This window comes from Cryptotermes secundus, unplaced genomic scaffold, assembly GCF_002891405.2.
Source record: "Cryptotermes secundus unplaced genomic scaffold, Csec_1.0 scaffold423, whole genome shotgun sequence".
Taxonomy (NCBI): Eukaryota; Metazoa; Arthropoda; class Insecta; order Blattodea; family Kalotermitidae; genus Cryptotermes; species Cryptotermes secundus.
This window is the reverse complement of record NW_019731985.1, coordinates 471018-495881: the sequence shown is the minus strand read 5'-3', so window position 1 is coordinate 495881 and position 24864 is coordinate 471018. Positions and strand designations below refer to the sequence as shown.

Sequence of the window (24864 nt, the reverse complement as noted above, 5' to 3'; positions counted from 1 at the left end):
TGTTGAAGTGGTCACTAGAGGGCCAGCCAGAGAGCTCGGTGTGGAGGGTGTGGACGTCCAACAGTCGACATAAATGTGATGAAATCAAGGACAGTGCAATAGACGGGGCATGTAGCATACATGGCTAGATATAATAAATGTTTGTAAAATTTTAGTCTGAAAACCTGAAGGAAAGGGGCCATTTGAGAAATCTACATGTAGCAGGGAGATAACATTAAAACGGTTAAGAAAGAAGCAGTGTGTGAGGGTGCGAACTGGATTCATCTGGCTATGATAGGGTCCAGTGGCGAGATCTTGAGAACGGGATAATGAACCTTCGGGTTCCATAAGATGCAGGAAAGCTCTCGAGTAGCTGAGATACTATCAGCTTCTGAACAGGGACCAAGTAAGATCGCGATAGGGTGTTTGAAGGATGTGTGTGAGTACATCTTCCCACGAACTGCCTGACTGTTTGACCGTCTCCACAGAGCAGACTCCTCCCTGCGTCACCCGTCTCGCCAAGATATTCCCTGCTGCTTATGGAACCCGAAGGTTCACTGCCGTGCCATACGAACTCAGTCCACACGTTCACACATCATTTCTGTAGATTTATTTTAATAGTATCCACCCATCTATGCCAGGATCTACCAAATGATCTCCTTCCTTCAGATTTTTTGACAGAAAGTTTCTCTATGCATATTTCATATCCTGTACACATGCCATCTTGCCCCGTTCTTGCAGTAGACCCACAGTTTATTCAGGTCAAGACAGAAATGGGAACACGAAATTCGGCGCGGTCTGCAGATTAAAGGCTACAACTTGAAGTACTTGATTTTTTTACTGGTAATAATAAGTTCCGGGAAGAACTGACGCACTCTTCCAAAGACTGCTTTGATCTACGCATCATACATTCTGCAGTGAATGTTTGAAGTCCTTCTAAGTGGTATTTAAACAGCCAGTCCGTACTTCACAGGAAACACTACGTCACCGCTACAAAGCCCAACCGGTTAATTCTGTTTAGGGAAACAGTCGCTGTATATTGTGAGAACCATACGGAACACGCAGATACACTCTGTGGGCAGAACGCAGTTTTAGCGTGTTAAAGCAGGTGGTACATATCGTAACCATTGTGCTGTGAAGGGTTATGTAATTCTATACAGCGCCGACTGGTGGGATGGTCAACGTATAATGAATTAGGAAGGACGTGGATGGAGACCGTCGTGGCCTAATTTGAGGTACTATCCCAGCATTTGGCCGGAGAGCCCAAGAGAAGTCAACACGGCTGGTCTCCAGGCCGAGTATCGAACCCACGAACTCCCGAATGCGGCGACCCAGGAGAGGTAGCCAATCGACCCATATGTTCGGTGCAGTTTCATGCCCATTTCCAGTTTGCCTCATGGCGTACTACATGTCCCGCCCACCCGCTCCTTGTCTGTCGTCCTCTACACGGTCAGTTCAGAAATAGACTGTTGTGGGTTCGTTGCCAGAAGATCACGGTGACACCAAGCCGACATTTCGCGGACATTCACTCGAGTCATGTCCACTTAGCCCTGGACCTGTGAGACCCATCCATATGATACTCAGTAAGTGGACTCGTACCTCACAGAAAATACAACGCGTGTCCATTACAGAGATCACTCATTTAGGGACACAACCGCTGTTTATCGTGAGAACACTGTGTGGGCGAAATGTTGAGTTACTGGACGGCATTCATTGTTGTTGCTGGTTTGAGGTGATCGGCAGAGTGCAATATGTCGGCACGCGCATTCCTAGTTCGTAGGAATTCGGTGTGTCGGTACCATTATGCTTGGTCTGCATTCATCCCCTCATCTAATGCTTAGCATTCTTGGTTTGTTGTCTGGGATCCACTGGTCGAAGCTTGGTCAAGATACCGATTTATCTGACCCAAGCTTTGCGTGGTTAGGCCTATTTCATCCCCCCCCCGGTAAATTCTGGTATATTATCACAGAGTAGGCCACGACCGCTTTTTTCCCCATCATTTTCACAGTGGACGCAGTATATTCATCTTCACATTCAATCTCATGTAAAATCATTACATAAACAAAAACTGACTGTCATCATCCCGAGAAACGTAATAACAAACTCAGTTCCTTAACGGTTACGGTACTAATATTACGAGTAATTTCTTAACAAACGAGAACGTCTGTTGCGCAGTACTCATTTTTTTCCCTCTATTGCGCAGGTAGGAGGTCATCATAAAATAATAGGACTGTATGGGGCTATAACTTAGTTTAGTAAGCGACCTGATAAACTGTTTGCTTATTGTGCAGTTGAAGTATTATCCGCATTCGGTAGCCTCCTGTGCACATGTTTGGTATGTGACACGGCTGACAGAAGCGACCGGTTTCTAGAGCGAAGAGCCTGTTGCAAGCCGAGGTTGCCTGACGGTGCTGCGTCCGCAAAACACGGGCTCATTCTGACGCTAGTAGTCGCTTAGCTAATCAAGGAACTCCCCCTGTCTTATAGAACCCGAAGGTTCGTTACCGCGTTCACAAGAGTCTGCCGCTGAACCTTATCTTGAGCCTGACGAATAAAGGCATAATGTCACATCCTGTTTCTTTAAGATCCGTTTTAGTATTATCCTCCCATCTACATGCACGTCCTCTAAGTGGGGGCTCCCGTCAGGCTTTGAAACTAACACTCTATATCAATTTGTCATTTGCCTACTCCATGCTCCGCCCTACTCATCTTCCTTGATTTGATCTCGGGTAAAAGTAAAGGTAGTATCTGCTTCTGTGCTTAATTAATTAAGCTCCACGCCATGAAGGTGTATGGGAGTGGAGATATAGCTCGACCGTTCTTGAGCTCGGCATTAGCTGGATATGAGTTGTCAACCTTACGCTCCTGCCAATATACCCCCAGGGAGAGAGCCCCCTCTACCCATTGGACACGAGGGTGAGTGGGCCTCAGAGGCAGTTTTGACATTATGGAGAAGAGAGAAATCTTTCCTCTGCCAGCAATCGGACCCCGGCCGTCCGGCCCGTCGCTATACCGATCTTGGGGCGAGTGTAAATTACGAAATTCTTCATTGTACAGTTTTCCCCACCCTCCTGTCACACCTCTTCTCTTAAGTCCACATATCCCCCCCGTACACCCTCAGCCTGTGTTCTTCCCTTGCGTTGAGAGACCCGATTTCTCGCCCCACACAACCCGTCACTCTCAATTCAGGCACCTGGTTTTCTTTCTGCCTTGCTGCCGTGTCAGTTCCACAACTGTGCAACCTGCAGATTTGTTGGACATGTTCACATGGAGTCGCAAACGGCGAGCAGAATTCTTACGGCAGCTGGAACAGAACTGCTTCAAAATGGCGGCACCAATTCCGTCTGTAGTGGTTGGCAGTGACAAGTGACATTATGACGGGGAGAGTGGAAATTGTGCTCAGAAACAACATTACAATTATGTTTAGAAGTGACTCAGAGAACTTGCAAGTCCACGCGTGCCGAATTTCATAGAGAAACGCATCTCATTCGATATAATTAACATCGCGAAGACAGCGAGCTGGTTGGCGCAGCGGTACCGCTTTTTACTCTCCATAGGGATATGGAAGGAAGCGGTCGGAGCTATGCCGGTGACTGTACAGTACCGCCTTCTGGGATGTGAGGCCGTGTAGTCTGTCTGACTGTTCCTGCGAAAAGTCTCCATCTGCAGGACCGAGAAGTAATATTTCTTGCTTGGCTCAGCCTTCTGTCTTGACAGTGTTCCTCCGAAACGTCGGCGAGCTGTCAGGACTTACCGGTGCAGGGACTTAGCCTTGGTTCCGGCCGACACTTTAACCGAATGTTGCGCTCAGACATCGGCACTAGCGAAACGAACGAGACACGTCAGGCGCCGTGAAATAAGGTCACAAGCGGCGAGATATATCACCAAGGTGACATCTGTAGGCCTCGCTGTCGACCAACGATGCGGAGCAGTGCAGTTTGCCTACCTCTCACGTGTCCCCCGACGAGGGAATGTAGATCAAGGTGTGTGTGTGTAAGTATTAGGCGAAATCGTGTGATTCGGGGGGTCTAGGTACGGGGTGTCCAAACGTGTTCTCTCTTCTGATGTTACAAATCAACTCTAGCTCTTTCAACGTTCTTCTTTAATAGTATTGTACTAGTAATGCCCGTTGAAAAGTCGACGGAAAGTCTCTTCATTTGTTATACAGGACGAGTACTCTATTCAGCAATGTGACCGCGACATTTTAGCGCATTCACAGGTTTACTCTGTCGGGGAGAATAATGTAGCATGTAGACAAGCAACAGCTGTGTAAACAGGCGACAGTATTTGTCAAATAATAGTACCAAAAATCAAAATTACTATAAACATTTACCCTCCATCCTACAGAGCAGTGTTTCTCAACCGCCAGTCCGCAGGAAATTTTTTCCGTGCAAAAAACTTTTACCACACCCCATCTACCGTGGGGACGAGAGTGCGTTATCAGCATGCTCCCGGTATTGGTACGCCGACGAGAAATCCTGACGTACTTACAGAAAACTTCTCTCCGTAAGGTTGTCTACACGAAGTACGACGTGCCCTGGCCCGTAGAGTGGACTTTCTCAAAGCAGTTCGGAGAACGTGATTCCGTTCAGGGCCACTGCCTTCTCGCGCAGGCTGTGTGCGCGTACAACACATGTGCAGCAGAAATGGCATACTCATTAAAGAATTTAGTGTACTATATCTACACCCATACAATTTTAACGGTCCGAGATATTACACCGGTCTCCAGTACAGTTTGTGTTGTGAAAAAGTGGTACAGGGGCCGATAAATCTAGGCCCGTCCGCCAACGAAATTCATGGAAGGCTTGAACGTAATGCTGTAAGCAAATCCTCTGGTTGCAGGTGCCCCCTTGAACATAAACTTGGCGGCTTTCATGGGCTTATTGGCTGCAAACAGTGTTGTTATTCCTCGGTTAGGAATCAGAATTATGGCATTGATAAGATATATAGTTTATAGTGCTGCAATTGCTCTGACCTGTTGCAATATAAGCAGATAAGCTCTGTTAGTCTCCTTACGAGTAGATCTGGCCACGTGACGACTGATGGCAGTAATTGCGAATATGTAGCGGTGACCTTAACACGTATGAAACCAAAATCTCTTCTACCTTGAAGGAGGTGTCACAGTGTCACATCCTAGAACACCTCAAAAGGCAATGAACATCGAGGCGAAGCCGTGGGGGCTCGAATGTTACAGGAGTAGGCGAAAAGCGAAAATTGCGGGAGAAGTAAAAAGGTTCCCAGGCTCCGCCCGTTCGTCCTTCTGATAAGGGCAGTGTGGTGGAGTGAGGAAGTTAGGATGCTTAGAGCCAGAGGCCGCGGGGTTCTGATTTTGTCAGTTAGTGTCGAATTGTCTAGTTCGTGAAGATAGTCTGGCAGTGGATACAGCTGCGTGGTTTGAGTCAAGCGAATTGAAGTCGGGAGGGCTGCACGCGTAGCACACAGTAGCAACTGGAAACTTGACCGCCTCAGCATTTGCACTTCCTGGCTGGGAAAAAATCATTCCTTCAAAGAGTAGACCGGCTCAGGGGCTCACCCAGCATGTGAATGTGGGGTGCGAGGGGATAACCGTACCTTTCCTCTATAACCCAAGGCAGCCCCAAAATGAGCTAGAGGCTATGTGAAACTGCAATGACTGTACCGGGGGGGGGGGCAAATTGCGTAACTGCGCGGTGTCACTGTTCCAACGCCCACGCACGAACCGCGACTCCATCATTACCCGTAGGCGCCTCACAGAGAAGCAGAAAGGTGAAGCGGTGCCAGACGTATGCTCACTTGTACTTAATGTGGTCTGTTACGGACAGGCGACATTGAAATTGAGGCGAGAAACCGCACAAAAAGGGCGAGGGCCAAGCTGAGCGCTAGTGGCGCCACAGGCCGGCGTATTCATAGCTCGAAACTGAAATGAATATTCGCTTGTGATCATCAAACTGCCCTTCAATCAAGATGTAATTATATCCAGACTCCTGCCTCCTCATTCCTTGCTTCGCTTTTGCTGCGTTTCTCTTTGTTTGTACGTCTTTCCCCTGTAATTGCGGTGGTGTAAACCCTCATCCAAGGAGTCCTACCTCTCATAACGCAGCACAGGGAGGCTTGAATGGGCCGTAACGAGCCGTCGTGAGATTATAACAGCATTGCTTTATCCAGCAGCAAGTGCTGCCACGTGCCGGCAGATAAAGCAAACAGCGTCCGTCGGACTGCGTAACGCTTTAATGTGCCCGCCGAAGCGTAGGTACGCTAGTGCCAAGTTACGTGTACCTCCTCCGCTCCTCCCTCCTTTCCCTGCTACTTCGTCCGTCGATATGAAGGTCAGTTCATAATCTTTTTCCGGTTGCTGGAGTTTCACACCGGCTCCTTGGATCGCCTGAGATACTGCATGTTTCACATGGGAGGCGCTTCTAAAAACCAGTCTTCAGGTGACGTCATTACAGCGAATGCTCCGTGCAGTAATCAGAATAAAAGGCTGGAAAGCTGCAATCCATGTCTCAGCACCCCCCCCCCCCCCGTGCGGCTGTTCCGAACGGCTTTGACGAACACTCAAACTGACCCTGTCTCAAGCCGGTTAAATCCAGTTCGCATCTTCATAACCGGCCATTACTAACACCCCCCCCCCCCAGTACGTTACGGGTGCCCCAAGCAACATCTGCCCCATGAAGCAGAGTTCTTCCGCGAGGACATCAACAAATTCCACGTTTCAGAGCAGTATCTTCTGGGACATGACGCCGTGTAGTCTGGTACACGTTTGGAACACTACTGTCTCAGGGTCAGGCAATAAGACCAGCAAGCACAGTGCTTACTTGCTCGGTTTACTTTTCCATCGTGAAGATGGAGGCATTGTTTGTCCGATATCTTGGCGAAATTCTACCAGACTGCATGGCGCCAGTACTCTAAATAGTTATCGCTGTGAGAGCTGAAATCTCATACATTTATTGTGGTCATGTCATCCCAGTGTCATTAAAGTTCATGATGAAAGTCTGTTGCAAGCCAGCTCAGTCCACTCGACATCTTCATTACGTGCTGCGTTTGTCACGTTCGATTTACCTGCACACACATAGGCACAATATACGTTTTGTTGATCTGTTTCACGACTCGAGTATGGTAAGCCATGTCCACAGGGTCCCCCCCCCATTGTTCAGGCGCAGAAGGGAGGACGTCAAATTGGACGCGATGTCAGGCCCTCACGGCGCGGTCTTCTGAGTTGTGATGCCCTGAAGTTCGTCACCACGACGGTGGAGGTGCGGCCGATAATTTCGTCCGCACTACACGCGGTCACAACCCAGAAGGCCTTACCCTTCATAAAATTATATTTTCTTTCGAAGGCACATTTCTTAAGAAGAATGGCCCTTGTTATCATTGCTTTGTATCCTGCGGAAGAAAGGAAGCCGTTGCTTCTGGCGTGGCGTTGTCCTGCTAACGGACTTAACGGTCCGCACGTCCTGCTGCCAGTCGGAATGGTTACTCCACTTTATATTTGTTCTGCTCAACTCACCTGTTAGGTTCCTGGGGAATCTTCTGTCACTTGATGTAGCCATATTTGTTCACGTTTTCTCAGATTCCTGAAACAGAAAGTCCGTACACATGATAATATTGTCACGTTGCCAGACACGGGTTTTGTATTGGTTACTGGATTTCTTGAACGCTTGTGACTCATACCTTGAAACAATTAAAACGCTTTCACTAATCTACACACTCCACAAATCACTACAACACACTAAGACAGCGCACTGTTATGTCTTCAGCAGTCGTTGCTAGACAACGGCTTCTAACAATGGTTATCTCTCTGCTCACGGCTAACCACCAATTAGGAGTGCCGATTCATGGCTCGGCACGGACCTCATAGAAAACAGTGCTTCGAACAGTTCTTTTACTGTTGCGTGCGTAAGCGTGTTTACCGAACATGCCCAGCAGTGGCTGTCTTTTCTAGCTCCATTATTCCGGCTTTCGGGCGTCATGTCATTTATTTAACTACGCTGTCACTAGCTCATGCCAGAGAGCGTCGAATGGTAGGATGATTAGTGAACAGTGAATTGGCAGGGAAGTGAAAGGACGCGATCGTAGCATAACTTGAGATACTGTCCTGTCATTTGCTTAGAGGAACTGAGGAAAAACACCGTAAATTTCAGACAGATTTGCCTCTCTTGGGGCCAGGATTTGGGCTTGGGTCCACCCAATTACGAAACAGCAGTGGCACGCGCTCTACCGAACCGTTCGGTGTGGCATTAATAGATCCACATTTTCTTGACTTCGGCACTAGTTGGAGGTGAGTGGTCAGCTTAACGCTCTGTTCGCTTTACCCCCGGAGAAAGAGCCCCCGATACCCATTGGATAGGAAGCTAGGTGAGCTCCAGAGCAGATCTGGATGACGTGGAGAAGAGAAAATTCTTGACCCACAGGGACTCCAACTCCGACCCCTCAGACCTCCAGCCCATAGCCAGTTGCTATATCGACTGCGCTAGCCCGGCTTCCGCAACGAATACTGGTGGACACCTACCAGACTACACGGTGTCATAAGCCAGTGCACTACATCTGTTCTTCAGATTTGTCAGGCATGAACAGGAGTTGCATCTGCACTCAACTGCAGAGTCTCTTATCGCTGCACGTCACTGCCGGCTGGTGAAGCTTAGCAACCAGCAGCTGTTTTTGTGATCGGGGACTGTGGACGGAAGTAAAGTTGTCTCTCTGCTTAATTAATTAAACATCGGGCCACGAAGATGGATGGGGGAGTGGAGTTATAGCTCCCCCATTCTTCGCCTCGGAACTAGATGAAGGCGAGTGGTCAGCTTCACGTCTCGTCCGCTTTACCCTCGGAGAAAAAGCCTCCGACACCCATTGCATACGAGGCCGGTTGGACCCCAGATTCGATCTCGACGCTATGGAGCAGAAAAAGCTTATTGTCCCTGCAGGGAGTCGAACCCTGGTCGTCCTGCCTGTAGAGATTATTGAAAGGCAGGAAGGAATGAACATCGGTTGTCCCCTGGCAGACATCACCCCACCACTGCCCCACACTCCTCTGTGAGCTTGGGCTAGTGTAGTGGGTCCGTCTGAAGCCATGGGACCGAGCGAGGGGCCCGGTCTCACTCCACTCCGTGCCTGGGCGTTCGTTACCTTGTTCAGAACAGCCCGCCACTGTTCCCCTTCACCCTTCCTGAGCCACACGAATCCAGTCCACACACTCATACCCCAGGCCTGTGATATCCATGCGTGTCTCTCATTTCTAGTTCGTATCCTGACACTGTCAGTAGCTCAGGCTGCGTAGCGTAGGATGATAGGTGGTAGTTGATAATGAAGTGGAATGGATGCGAAAGGAAGCGCTCGTGGCCTAACTTAAGGTACTGATCCTACATGTCTGTAGGGGGTGAGGAAAACCACGAGAAACTCAGTCCGGATACTTGGTACCCCGGCCAAGATTCGAACCTGTTTTCTTCTAAATCCTTCCGAGTCTTCTCGTCCGTTGAACTAGCTACAAACATTCTGCATACATTTCTCATATCCTTCGCGCGTGCTATATGCCCTTCCTATCCCCCTCTCTGTCACAAAGCGCTGAAAGATTTATTTCCGACGACCGCGACGCCTCACGCCACAGTGACGCATCTGAAGCTCTACAAGGACGCTCTGTAATCAAGTGGCTCGACGCCACACGCATGCGCATGATGTGCTGCACAGTTCGGAAGGTACTTGGTTCAGATCTCGGCTGTGTTTCCATGATCCAGCATCGTGAACAATAATTTGTAACGATTCTGTCGCGTAGGGTTTGAGGTTCTCACAGCGGTCGTTACAGAGAGTTCTGTCTTGTGCAGTCACGAAGCCAGCGTGAAAGCAGAATAGGACAATTACATTAACCTGCTCGTTAGGAGTCGTTCGCGTGTTCTCCTGGGTGGGAGCCAGAAGAGAAAGATCTTACCCCTACCGGGACTCGGACTCCGACCCCTAGGCCGTCCAGCCCGTCGCCAGACCCTACACCGACTCCGCTACCTCGGCTGTATTCACAGAGTCTGGTCTGCTGTTAAGCTTCAGTATGTGAACTTCTGGGTCATGACACCGTGTAGTCTGGTAAACTGTTCATCAGCAGTTTGGAGGAACATACAGCCTGCATCTTCCTCCTACCAGACTACACGGTGTCGTCATCCAGAGATGAGAACACTAATCTTCATTGTCTCCAGAACTTAATGTTCTCTGCCAGGTAGGAACTGTTGTTGGAGAGCTGTACTCAGCAGCCGGGAGCACATCCACGTGCACTCCGCAGGGAGTGCACGTGGATGTTTCTGTGTCGCGCGGCGGGGGGAACTCCGACCTCTGCAGATTTACTGAACGTACGCAGCCCCGTTTGCGAGCCATAGCCCGGCACTGCCTCGTAAGCATGAGTTCGGTTCTCGGCCGCAGACATCGTGCTTTTTCTCAGTCAGGCCATGGGAAAACCAGAGTAGCATTTCCACTGCTTCCTGCTTCAGCAGCTAAATAACTCTCGATGTTGATACACATCAGGAATTGCCTGAGCATAAGAGACAGGATCGAGTGTAGGTTTCTCATGACACGATAAAAGACCATAGCGCATGCGTGGAAACACGACGTTGAATGTGGGCCTATAGCAGGATGAAAGGATATGAAAAGTGAAATTCGAGGTTCTCACGGTGGTCTTTTTTTTTTTAATTCGCTTAGCGGGGGGTGCATTCCAACTGGGCCCACTCGGCACGGCGGCCACTGATTGGCCTATTGTAGCCTGCCCCGGGTGATTATGATAATGGAGAATTTGGTGGAATGAAGATTGGCAGGGGAAGCCTAAGTACTCGGAGAAAACCCGCCTCAGAGCCATTTTGTCCACCACAAATCCCACTTGAACAGACCCGGGATCAAACCCGGGCCGCCGCAGTGGGAAGCCAGCGACTAACCGCTTGAGCTATGGCGCGGCCTTTCTCACGGCGGTTAATATGAAGGCTATTATGTTCCGGAATGTGAGAAAATGGAGGCAGCAGGTTCCTCCGAAACGTTGGTACCAATCTACACGGCAGCAAATCCCGTAATACCTCTATTTTCAATAATAGGTATATTCCAGTCTTTTTCATCCTTCTGTTTTTCTTTTATTTCTTTAATTCTTCGTTTTTCTCTCTTTCTTTCTTCCTTAATTTTTCTTATGTCTGTTTATTTCATTCTTTCGTTTCTTCTTCCCTTCCGTCCATTTTCATTTTCTTTTTATTTTACTCGTCTTTCTTTCTCGCTTTTCCTCTAATGTTTCTTCTATTCTTTCTTCGTAATTTAATCCATTCATTTATGTCTCGTTCTGCGAATATTCTTCACAAGAGAACCTGACGCTCATTTGTCTCGAGTGGTGGTGGGTTCTGTCAGACATGGCGCTAAGGAATGCAGCTCAGGGCGTAAGTCTTCAAGTTGGTACTGCCATTTTAGTGTCACGCGCTTAACAAGGCGTGTTGAGCCTGTCACTGGTATGGATATGCCTGCCAGTTGACTCTCTGGTTCAACACCGCTAACACGAAAGCCTGCCATTGGAAACGATCTTGAGCCAGTTCTATACATACTCTGTAGGCCTATACATTCCTAACTACAAGCACAGCCCATCATAACAAACCCAGTTCGCCGCCTGCTTTTGCCCGTTTCTTCCTTGGCTAACATTTCGACCTTGACGAAGGAAGCGATATGCTTGTTCTAAATGTCTGGCGTTACAACCCAGTCATCCCAAGATGCAACGCAAGAGCAAGGTTCGAATCTCGACCGGGATACCGACTGTCCTCAGCAGAGCCTTCCGTGGCTTTCCTCGGTACCTTTGGGCAAATGTCGGGGTCAGGCCACGACCGCTTGCTTCCAGTTCACGTGTCATCCTATCATCCGACGCGTCGTTGCGTAACCCAGTCGTGCTGTCAGCAACACAGTGAACCGGCGAGCCCTGCCCTCGTCCGATGTGCGAACATAGGGTAAGGGGCAGATGACAGCCGACGAAAGTGTATAACTAAGCTGAGAGCTGCCAGTTCGATTGGCGAATTTAACGACATTTCACCAACCAATTGGAAGTATGTAATTAAAGAAAGAAGCGAGGGCAAAAGAAGTCTTCCCCAAGCTGTTTTCTGTTCAAGGGACACTGTGTTTCCATGGTCACGTGCAATATCTACTGTTGAACAGCCACGGATAGTTCGCTCGAACTGCTGAGAGATGGCGGGCCACGTTTCTTTCACTGGTCTCACACAACAAATAAATATAGACCGGAAGGACCATGGAACGGGGTATTAATATGACGAATGGCTACAGATCTGATAAGCAGTTGCAGGGTTAAATAATCACATATAACCATAAATTGCTCTCATACATACATGTGGGATGTATTGAGCCTATTCACATGCATGCACTCTAGGGATCGGCTGGCTTTATGTTGCGTATGTTACGTTACTCGTATGTTGATATGTTCGGTGGTGCCTACATGCCTAGGTTACGGGATCACATTCAACACGCACTGCGCTGCATAAGTGTGCCTATCGGGCCGCGTGCTTTATCTCCGAAATAAATGAATGGATTTGGACGAAGTGTAATTAGTGCTTACATTTAAACCGGTCAGATGAATTTAGTTCGGTTCGTATCAACTGATATTCCACAAAGTGGCCAAACTTAAATTGTTAAATTTGTAGTCACTGTTTATAGTGCGTATCAGTAGCATATGGTAGGAGTAGCAGACTTCATTAAGAACAGCGCTTCCAAGTTAGGGAATGTTCGCATAGCATAACAATTCAGGCGTGTCCACTTCTTTCTGTTTAGGCATCTCCAACACCATAGGACTTGTGGGCGGAAAAATGTTGGAAATGACATACGTTCTTCATTTCTCTGTGCATCATTTACCCGGAAACGTGTTTCGCTCTGATAAACATTTCACGAGTTACGCTCGAAATGCGCCCGGACACGCCTACGTCTTCATGTGAAGTGTCCGCTGCTGCTGTTATCTGATTTGATCCAGAACTGCGATGGCTACCCGTTTCTGGTGTTTCACAAACATCCGCTCAGTCATGCTCGATACAGACCGTGAATGTTACAGGCGCCTTTTTGCTAGTTTTGACGCGAAAACACAGAAAAAGGAAAGGATTCGCATATGTCATGAAACGATGTACATGTTGACAGAGTGTGACGCTGGCAGTGCGTCGGTACAGTATTCGTTCCGACAGAACTCGGTTCGCCACTGTCACGTTGAAGTGACCGCCAGTATCAACGCGAAATTAGTTCCCGAAAGCACACCTGGACAGCTACTGTTGCGTGTCCCTCTGAAGATATGCTACTGAGTGGCAGGTGATCACTTACCGCCCGGAAGCACGGGAGGGGAAGAATAACAGATCCGATGTCTCACTTCACGTCCGGACCGCAAGACAACAGCCCCACTACTGACTGCCGCCTGTAGGCTCCATCTCTAGCCGGCAGAGCCACCTCCTGGCGGAAATCTGCACGCGACGCGACGCAACGAGACGCGAGACGCGGAGCTGACGCTGGGCACAGTTCCAACATCGCAGCATACCTGACACGCTTGTCGGCTTTTCTCTTTTCCTTTTATCTTCCTGATTACCTTTACTGACACCCGCCCCGCCTTATCTGTTCTTGCGGTCCAGTTTGTTACCGTCAGTATTTGAATAGTGCAGCTTAGAATGATGAATCCAAGGGATTTGGAAGGAACCGGTAACCGAGGTACTATTCCACAACTTGCCTGGCGAGACTAACATGAAAATCCTCAATTAGAACAATGTTCCAGCCGAGATTCGAACCGAGCGTCCCCCGAGTATGAGCCAAAATGGTTACCGCTACGTTAACCTGCTCGGTTCTGTCTCCTCTTTCTTTCTTCTGGTTTTCCTTCCTCATTTATTACATTATTGTTCTGTTTCTTTCTCTGTCCTTCGTCACTGTCTTTGCTCTGCTCCCTGCTCCAGTTCGTGGCACTCACGTCAACGCATGGGGTGTCACCGGCGTTTCGGAGTACCATGCTGCATGCATAGTCAAGTTGCAAGCGTAATTCGAAGAGTTCTCAATTTGCGGACTGCAGAGAGTGACCTGCCCGCAGAGGGCCCTGCTACTCTCTCTCTCTTACCTTGAACATGGAGACAACACGATCTTTCCAGACGTTGGTAGCTGTCCACCAGACCGTACGGCGTCACATCCTAGAAGACAGTATCTTCACGGTCACCGTCTTGATAACCTGGTATGTCGCCCGATGACAGAATAGCCAGTGAAATGATTTGCTCGGGTTCAGTTCGCCATCGCTATGTCTGGGGCAGATTAGCCTCCTATTCAGGTGGCACCGGGCGTAAGACGGTAGCAAAATAAAGCTCCATCTGATACCGAGGTTATGAAGTCCCGTGGTTGCTATATGTATCACCTGTTTCGGCATACTGAAACTCTGCATTCTGCCCACAGAGTGTATCTGTGTGCTCCGTATGTTTCTCACAATAAACAGAGACTGTTTCCCCAACAGCATTAACTGATTGGGCTTTGTAGCGGAGACGTAAAGTGTTTCCTGTGAGGTACGGACTGAATTGCTATATATTCTGCCCACACAGTGTATTTGTGTGTTCCGTATGGTTCTCACAATAAACAGAGACTGTTTCCCCAACAGCATTAACTAGTAAGGAAGTCTTCAGTTAAGAGTCACTTGGCACTTACCGCCGAGCAGTTCGTCTTGACGCCAGGCCCCTTGAGTCTCACGACCAGAGATTAAAGGGTTAAGGATACTTTGAGCGTTACCTCCGGATGGTGTTTAGACGTGAGTAAGAGTTATCTGTGTATCACATTTTGCTGCAAGGCTCACGGACACGGGTGTTGCATGGCCAGCGCCTCGATTGTTATGTTACACGCCTCACATCCGTCTTGGAGGAGTTGCCGTGCTGTGAGGCGAAGCTCAGGCCTGCAGTCTCGAGAGATATTGACTCTTTGCTTTCATACGTATAACAAACACAGTACAGCAGCTCTTTAGAATCTGACAGTTGCTCACTCACTCAGTAATTTCCCCTTATTTAATGGAACCAGAATTTTTATTACCATGTCCACGAGAGCCCGCTACTAATGTCTGTACGCAAGCAAATGAATTCAGTACATACGATCGCACCCAGTTTCTTACGTTCCATTCAGTATCATCCTTCCATCTATGTCTAGGTCTTACAAATAGTCTATTTTGCTTTTCAGACGAAAATGTGCTTAGTAACGAATTCGAGTCTAAGAAAGATGGAGGAAAGTACTAACTTCTTGTATGCAATGTAATATTGTAGTTCACCGACGTTTCGGAGGAATGTATTGATTATTGACTTTGGGGGAGGGTAACATCCAGTCTCCCTCTAGCACTCAGACATTTATGGGGTGGTTCATTTTTTATTCCCCTTCCTCTCATTGTTGCTTGGGCTCTTCGAGAGACTCTGCCTTAGCTAGAGCCAGAGCACTTCAGATTTCGCATAAGTGTACTGCTCCCATCTTCAGGGTCGAAGAGTATGCCAAGAAAGCAACCAGCAAGTAGCAAAAGGTAAGCAGAGCTGTTCCCTTGGCTTACTCTTGCACCCTGAAGACTGCAGCAGTACATTGCTGCGAAATATCGGTGAACTTATATCGGACTACACGGCGTCACAGTCCCCACTATGAAAATACTGCCTCGTGAGTAGGTCAGCTCCTTGCAGCGTCAGCAAATGCTGGGTTTCTGACATATACGGCGCAGGAAGGAAGGCCATGGTTACGAAATTGTGCTTTCGGCATTCGGACGAGAGCATTAACAGAATCTGGGTAACTCTTGGCTTCCGTCGAGACAGCAGACGTTTTCGAAAGAACCACACTGGCCTATTTGTGAATATGCATGCCCGCAATGCAACCAGACCTGTAACAGTTTCTACGTTGTTAGCCCCTTAAGGCACAGCGATATCCATATGTACCAACCGAGCACGCTGGCTTAAGCAGTAACACTTCTGACCTGTAATCGGAAGGTGCCTGGTTTGCATCTCGGCCGGGGCACCGACATAGTACCTCAAATTAGGTCACGACCGCTTCCTTATACACAATTTCGAATTCTTTATCCACTGATGGACCTGCAATTCGACGCTATACAATCTGAGATGTTGATAACGCAGATAAATGAAATATAAGCAAACAAAAATAAATGTAGGCTTAGCCATCACCTCATTTAATATTAAGGAACTCTGAATTTTGCTCACAAGGGTGTAGTATATTTATTGTATGGTTCTCACAATAAATACCAGTTATTTCCCTAAACAACGTTAACAAACTGGTCGTTGTCATCGAAAAGTAGTGTTTTCTTTGAGGTACGAACTGAATTGCTATATATTATTTAGGCGAACTTCAAGAGGTTACGCTGCTGTGTTTCGTAGTGTGAATATAATTAAAATATTATCTTTGGTCGCCAGGGACGCCCAACATTCACAGTCCGAGTAGATTCTACAGGGTTCCGACGATGGTGTATAATACCCAGACTTACTGGGTTTTGATTGAGGTTAGTTCTGTCTAAGAGACCCAACAGAGTACGTGTCTCCCACCCTCACCAGAGAACGTAAACAGATCCAATTTCCGAAACGTTTTGTTTTCTATTTCTAGGATACCGGACGATGGACATAGTCCAAAAACCCAGTAATTCTATGTATTCACAGTCCGACATAGCTCACTAATAAGTGGTGATACATTCAGTTAGTGCCAGTTGACATCAGTGGTGTGAAGCGTGCTCTGGTTCGATCTGTAAGTCTGTGGAGCTGCGTTTGTACTCATACCGGTGTGCCTACGTCAATCCTTGAAGGGTAATAAACAGGGCCAGGATTTTGATGATATGTCATCTTTTTTTCCTTGTATCCTATGCGATGCTCTTAAATATACAAATCTCGTATATGAGTTGTTGGTTACAGAAATGTAAATTTTATAGGTAATCTTTTGTCATTTTTTGACATTTTTAGGTTTAAGGTCATTTTTTTATTTTGGGGGTAATTTTTGGTAAATTTTTGGACTTTTAAAGGTATTTCTTGCCATTTTTGGCCATTTTAGGGAATTTTTCTTCATATGTTTTCTGAAATGTGAATAACATGGAAGCGAAGTGTTCTTTCTTTTCTCCTTTAGGTCATTTTTCTGGATTTTTTCGGCCATTTTATAGGTAAGTTTTTGAATATTTTCAGGTCATCAAAATCCGGGCGCTGTATGTTACATTTTTGGGTCATATTTTAGGTCATTTTCTGGTTTTTTTCGGTCATTTTATAAGCAATTTTTTAAATATTTTCAGGTCATCAAAATCCGGGCCCTGGTAATGAGGCAAGTGAGGACCTCTCTCGCTTGTTGAGGCGCATACAAAGTTGCGTTGAACTGGCTTTGACACCCCAGTATCGGAATGTTTGTATTATAGATAAATGCGCAAACCGCGTCTCTGTGTGTAGAGCAGTGGTCGCTGTCATGTTCATCTTCCTGACAACCTTTTCATCTTCCTTCTTTCCTTTGCTTGCTTGTTTCTTCGTGTGTTTGCTTCTTTTGTTCCTGTGTTTGATTAATCCTTCTATTTGTTTGTCCATCTTTAATTTTCTCTCTAATTTATGCGTTTATTTTATTCCTACTGCAAAGCGTTCTTCCTGGCGAACTTGACTGCAAGTAGTTCTGGTTTGTCGCTACTGCAGACTGCGTAGAAGTTGTAGATTTCTCTACCTTTAGCCTTGAATTCGTTTACCTTGGAAAACACTGAACACAGTCAACTCACAACTATTATATCATGTTCAGGTGTCAGTTCAGCAGCTCTGATTGAGTGAATTCTCATCACAATTTTCATACAACTATTCGGCATAATCAATATCAAGATACAGGGTCGCTCTTGAACAGAAAATTCCCTCCTATAGGTTCAGCAACGTCATCACAGAGGCAGCGACTATTCCACATCCTGATCCGGTTCAATCCAGTTAACTACAAGTGAATAATTCATTCTCATTTTGCTGCAGCTGTTGCCATTGAAAAATTTTAAATTACAATAATTTAAGCGTTGCAATATTTGTAAGAATGTGCATATATGTACGTCTTGGTATGTGTTCAAGAGCATTGTCTTTACCCCATTAAGACAGTCTTGTGAGATTGTCCTATGACAGACTCATATTTATGGGACATTTTCGTAGTTGCAGTTGAACTCATCGCAATGCACTTAGTACTGACAGTTGCCAACGGCCTTCTGTGAAACAAATGGAAATTTCATATGATTGTTAGAGTGAAAATCTCATTAAGCAAGGTATTGGTCGTGCCCTTCAAAATTTAAGGACAATTCTTAATTGGATGTTACGACGGATCCCAATAAAGAATTGTGTATAATAAACACAACAGGATGCACCCAATGGAAAAAAAAATAAGGGCATGGATTCCATGAATGAAAATTTGCCACGTACTGTACCGAGCGCAAATGTTTGACAAAGCAACGTAATAACCCCGACTCTTCACACAGCTGTAGTTTATTCTATGGTGTGATGTTTCATTCTTTTTCTCTTTATGCGATTCGCAACCTTGTACAACGGCAGAGCAGTACTCTTCACCAGTTCTTGTTTACGTTTTGCGATTGGCTGGTTAAAGAGGCGAGGCTAGGGCCAGTTCATAACCTAAACATCTGATTGGCTGGCATCTCGCCAACCCGTCTAAACTGTTTATGCAAACAACAGCGATACTTTTCCAGCGATAATAAACCAGGATGTACGTCATGCACGTGCGAAGGTCATTGTTATCATCGTGCAGCTATCGCCACTTGAATAGAGTGCCATCTACCGGCACAAGATCGAGTGAGTAGCTCGGCAATGCAGGTCTCTGTTTCGTGGACTGCGTTGTATTCTCATGCAAATCGTCAAGAAGGAAAACCAAGGTAGAACTTCGGAACAGGTTTCTGTATTACTTATGATGTCATCATGTTTGTGCATTTGTGTATCCTTTCTCTCTTTCCCCAGTATAACATTTCATTAAGCTGACGTTTTCAAATAAAATCTAATGTGGCTGTCAAGGCGTAACCTACCTTATTATTTTTATCTATCACTAACAGTAAAGGTAATACCGGGTCTGGTCAAGTGGGATTTGTAGTGGACAAAGTGGCGCTGGGGCAGGTTTTCTCCGAGTACTTCGGTTTCCCCTGCCAATCTTCATTCCACCAATGGTTCCACAATCACCCCCACCTATCATCTGGGGCTGGTACAATAGGCCAGAAGTGGCCGCAGTACAAGGGACTTAGTCCCACCCCACTAGCAATAAAAAAAACAGTAAAGGTAGAAGGTCGGGCGAACTTACGAGATGTTAGGAACTCCAGTAACATTTATTAAAAGCTTTTGAAAAAAGAATATGAAACTTTTGTTGATGTCATTTTTGTGTGGAACGTAGCATAATCGGTACACGATACTGGTGTTTAATTTTTATTTCTGTTGAGGACACATCACCAATGCTGAAGTGCAGTCCTCATGATTCAGTCATGTACTTTTCACTGTCAACCGATGTCCCTTAGATTACTTAATTTTATCATTTTTTTTTGCTAGTGGGGTGGGGCTAAGTCCCTTGTACTACGGCCACTTCTGGCCTATTGTACCAGCCCCAGATGATAGGTGAGGGTGATAGTGGAGCAATTGGTGGAATGAAGATTGGCAGGGGGAACCAAAGTACTCTGAGAAAACCTCCCAGCGCCACTTTGTCCACCACAAATCCCACTTGACCAGACCCGGGATCGGACCCGGGCCGCCGTAGTATCATCTCCTTGGTCGACTGAGCCTTAGAATCTAAGGGACCATTTCTTCCAACAGTGTTCCCTATTATTTCTTGTTTTCCGTTCGCTGTCCTAACTACATGTTTAAAAATTACAAACAATCGAAATCTGGATATTCATTCATTCATCAGTAATCTGTCAGACGACAGGTCCACAATCTCTTCCAAAACAGTTCCTCCACTTAATGCGATCTTCTGTTTTTGGAAAGAGACTATCCAGGAAAAGTGATAATGTGGTAGTTTTTCCATTTGCTTTCCACATCGCAGTACAGCAGCCGTTCAAACCACTCTGGTCACGCCTGTTGCTATACGAACTTGAACCATCTCGAGCATCATTTGTTCTGTGCTTCAAGTCGCTACTGATGACGCTGCTTCCGGCAGCGTCTGATGCCTACCCTTTGACCTGTCCAGCAAGGGAGGCCCTGCCAGTAGCTACGCTGCCGCTGGTATAGCTCTCAGGGTCCTTTTAGATAAAGTAATGGAAAGCGACTGTCTTCGCTCGCTCGGAAGCCGGGATCGTGGGTTCGAATCCCACTCAGGGCATGGATGTTTGTGTTCGTTTTTCTTTGTTTGTCTATAGGTAGAGGCCTTGCGACGAGCTGATCACTCGCCCAAGGAGTCCTACCGTATGTGTAAGATCGAGAAAAACCGAAGTGAACGGAGTTCATGGAGGTAGGCCTAGGTCCACTGGGGCTGTAGTGCCAGGGGAAAAAAAATGGAAAGCGAGCGGAAATTATGTCCAAAGATACTGGGAACGAATGAACGAATGACAGATAAAATTCAGAATTATACTATAAGCGTGGTTGGAACTCGGGAAAAATTAATTTATAAACCGGCTGACAAGTACCTGTGGGCCTTTTGGGGACGTACCATCATGTAAATTGTGGCTGGCCAGAATGGCATTGGTAAGACGCAATGTTAAGGATATACACTGATGTAGTCTGTAGTTTGTGAAATGCATGCCATGTTGCCCTCAGGGACGTTCAAGTATTCTCACACCTATACGCCATACATGCTTGGTACCAACTTCTAAATTAAGATTCGTACACTAAATCCCATACTGTTTATTCTGTACTCTGTAAGAATACTGGCAGAGTAGGAAGTCTAAATTATTCTCATTCTATATAAAAACACGGTGATGTTTCCATATCGGTCAAAGTCAATGTGATTGACACGAGTATAACCACGGATCGAATTTAAATGGACTAGGCCTACACCGACATGCATGTTTTTGTCTCCCTCTCTTTTGGAGCACGTTGCTTGCATGATGTAATTTCCGACAGCAAAGTGTTGGATGTTTGCCTTAATGTCATCCATAAATTTAAACACGTTATTAATAGACTCTGATAACATGTCCCTCATCAGAAATATTTAAATACAATTTCTAGACCCTTTTAATAGAAATAATTAATAAAGGAAAATGATAAATATGCACATTAAACGTTAATATTTATACGTTAACATTTGACGTGTTAATAAGCATTGCAGAGACAAATTACATTCCATTACTGTTGGTGGACCTGCTTTCAAACATGGCCAAAATAAGTTGGTACACTTTGAAGGTTATTAGATGGCGGTTACCGTAGAAGCGTGGGAACGGGTCAAAGCCGAATTCTGTAGAAATTAAGCTAGCGTTCTAAACTGTCATTCAGTAATTATATTTATATAAAATGTTGAATAAATGTTTTGTGTTCGTACAGCTGTTAACGAGTGACATGCTCTAGACGCTAAAAACTGTGATGAATCCCTGGCCGGTAAGATCTTGTCTTAGAACGAGGTTGGTTGTACGTGTGTGTTTTATTATGTGAAATATTTCATTCTAGGTTTATAATCTCTCAGCGAGAGGATAACATTGGACAAAAGAATTAGGTGTGCCTGAAATGTGTGTCAAGGTTTCAGAGAAGCATTTTTCAGAAAATACGTCAGCAAACAAACAGCATATATATTTGAAAGTTGGAAGGACAACTAATTTCCTTCTGTTACTCAGTTTGTTTGCGGGCATTGATTTCTCTTGTGTTCATCATGTATGAACTGAACAGAATGTTGTGAATATATATACACAGTCTAAGTTTAAACTATCATTATTTGGTACTGAAAATTATTTTCATATATATTATTTTGCTTTTATGTTCTTTTGCCTTTAGTTCCAGATTACTTCACGAGGTCCAAAGCTGTGATAAAGTCAGAGCCCCTATATTAGTATTTACATACATACATAATTCATAAATTCACTGATCCATTGTCCGAATTGGACCAGATATTGAACTCGTCAAAATAAGACTTGATTGCAGAAGTACAATCGTGTCAACAGCAAACAACCACACACAACCAAAATCACCAAATAACCATAATTTACATTGTCATTCATAAACAGAATTACAAGGAATATAGATATTAAATATTATAAATGCTTAGCAGAAATATATTCATCTATTGAATAAAAAGCATTTGTTGTGAGGAATCTTTTCAGTGTGTGTTTAAAAATCTTCACATTATCACTCATACTTTGTATATTTTGAGGAAGATTATTATAAATCATAATGGATGAATATAACACGCCTCTCTAGATTGTAGATAATCTCACTGATGACACATGTAACTTTCCAAACTGTTTAGTGTTTATATGATGAATATTATTGTCGGTTTGAAAAAAAATTGTGATTTCTAACAACAAACATCAATATAGAATAGATATGTGGGCTAGGAACCGTAAAAATACCCAACCTCTTATAACCTTCTCTACACGAGTTTCCAGGACTCAATCTCAGCATAACCTTAATCGCTCTTTTTTGGGCAACAAATAAACTTTTCATAACTGGAGAAGAACCCTAGAATATAATACTATATTCAAGCTGAGACTGATAATAAGAAAAATAGACCATTTGAAGAGCTTGTTCACTAACAAGGGATTGTAACTTCCTGAGCATAAAACACACTGTATTCAGTTTCTTTAATAATTTTTCAGATTGTTTTTTCCAATTAAGTTGACAATCTAAATACATACCTAAAAAATTAACATTATCAACATCTTTAAGTCTAAAATTATTATATGGAGACTTAGGAGTCACAAATTTAATCAGGTGAGTTTTACTCAAATTAAGTACCAGATTGTTATTTTGAAACCAGCTTGAAACCCTAGTCATAACTCTAATTTAATATTCAAAGAGTTTAGGTCATTTGAGGTAATTAAAATTGTTGTGTCATTTGTGTACAAAATAGTATGTGCTATTCTTAAGAATACCTGGGAAATCATTAATATAAACATTAAACAACATTGGTTCCAGGACAGATCCTTGGGGAACACCAAACCTTACAGATTTCCATTCAGAGATTGTAGTAGTCAGATTACAAGTATGCAGCACAACTCTTTGCATTCTGTTTTTTAAATAAGTCTCCAGCCATTTCAAAATGGGCCCTTTGACTCTATACATCTTCAACTTTTGAGTCAACAGATCATGACTAACACAATCTAAGGCCTTTGTCAGATCACAAAAAATACCTACCACAAACTCCTTATTGTTCCATGCTTTAAGAACAGCATCAGTTATATTAAAGACTGTATTTTGTGTAGAAACATCCTTACAAAAGCCATACTGCTCAGGAGCCAGGATATCATTTCTTATAAAATGCTGTTTAAGCCTGCTAAACACTAATATTTCAAATAATTTAGAGAAACTTGTCAGTAAAGATATTGGTCTATAGTTGGCAATTTCAGTAACACCACCTTTCTTAAAACATGGTATAATATTTGCCAATTTCAGTCGGTCAGGACATATGCCCGAACTTACAGAGAGNACGACCTCCGCCGGGTATTTGAACCCGCGTACCATGAGTCATGAGGTGGGAATGTTACCTCTAGACTACGGAGGCCACTTAAATATAAGTAAGTGGTTTTGCTATCTGTTCACATAATTTAATCATATTATTTGACAACCCATCATATCCACAAGAAGATTTATTTTTTAATGAATTTATCGTGCTTAATACTTGTGCCTCGCCACAGTAATTTGGAATATTTACAATTTCAGAAATCTTATCTGTAGAGTACGCACAAATGATAGAAACGAAATATATGTCTGTGTATGCAGAACTTAATAAATATGTTGCTTGGCAACAACCACAAAGTAAGGAGCGATTTTGCGTCCCAGTTTGAATTTCATTGTTGCCACTGTGCATATGTGTGTTGTTTTCATGATTCCAATCTGACAAGATGCAGTCAGCTGTTTTACAAGAACATTTTGTTGTCTCGTGTGTGATTTTTCTCTTTGATATTTTGAGGTCTCACAGATTAGCTTGTTTATGTGTATGTAAATCAGGCATTGACTGCCTCTGAACAATGTGAAGCCTCAGTACTATGTTAAAGAAATAACAGGAATTTTTTGTTGTGTTGTAAGAGCTGTTATGTAGGTCTGTCATTTGTAGTGAGATGAACTCAGGACAGTTCATAATAATTTAACAGCCAGACATGTTTTGTTTTAATATCTTTCAGTACTTATTTAACTTTTTAGAACTTGACGTGCTAGTATATTTGACTGTTGAGGATTATATTACAAGATATTCATGAATACATTTATTCAGGTAGGCAGTATGCAGAGTATGGAGAGAAGTAGACTGAACTCTTGATGATAACACATATTTCTCCCATCGTTACTAATATATATATATCCAGTGTTGAATATGTCTCTTAAACAAGAACAGCGAGTTTCATCATTTTGAGGGACAACTAACATATGCAGATACTGCTAACAATATTAATAAGAGCTTTCGCGATGGACTGTGTCAGAAATGGCTTCTAGATTATGTATGTGGAAAATAGTTCAAACATTAATGTCTGTTTTCATTAAAGACTTTGACATGATTAGACCAATCAGCAAGAATTAAAAAAAAAAAGATGAAGTAGGCTGTAGAGTTGTGTCTCTACAACTTTTCTGCTAATATCTGTGAAATGTCATTACTAACCCCAAATTTTCACAGAACTCAGCAAAACAATAAACTGAAATGTGGGAACTGAGTTTGAGCTAACCTAACACAAGTTATGATTGTGATGGTTCTATTGTCATGACTCAGATAGCGGAGTCTTTGGATTTGTGATAATGCTATGGTTAGCGTTATAGCCACGTCCTTACACTGAGACAGTGGGCAGAAGTCCCGTGGTTGCTGAGTGTAATAAGGTTA

General features: G+C 44.7%; 2 protein-coding genes across 2 annotated transcripts in view; one reads left to right on the top strand and one right to left on the bottom strand.

Moving 5' to 3' along the window:
• Positions 1–13346, bottom strand: part of LOC111867432 (sialin) — a 30448-nt gene extending 17102 nt beyond the window's left edge. Inside the window, exons 1-2 of the mRNA XM_023857291.2 lie at positions 13267–13346; positions 7466–7532 (exon numbers count right to left, since the gene is read on the bottom strand). Coding sequence (XP_023713059.1) covers positions 7466–7508 — 43 coding nt within the window. The 5' untranslated portion in view covers positions 7509–7532; positions 13267–13346. The remainder of the gene's footprint in view (positions 1–7465; positions 7533–13266) is intronic.
• Positions 13347–21240: 7894 nt separating this feature from the next.
• Positions 21241–24864, top strand: part of LOC111867444 (tudor and KH domain-containing protein homolog) — a 32163-nt gene continuing 28539 nt past the window's right edge. Inside the window, exon 1 of the mRNA XM_023857323.2 lies at positions 21241–21443. The gene's annotated coding sequence lies outside the window, so the exon portion shown is untranslated. The remainder of the gene's footprint in view (positions 21444–24864) is intronic.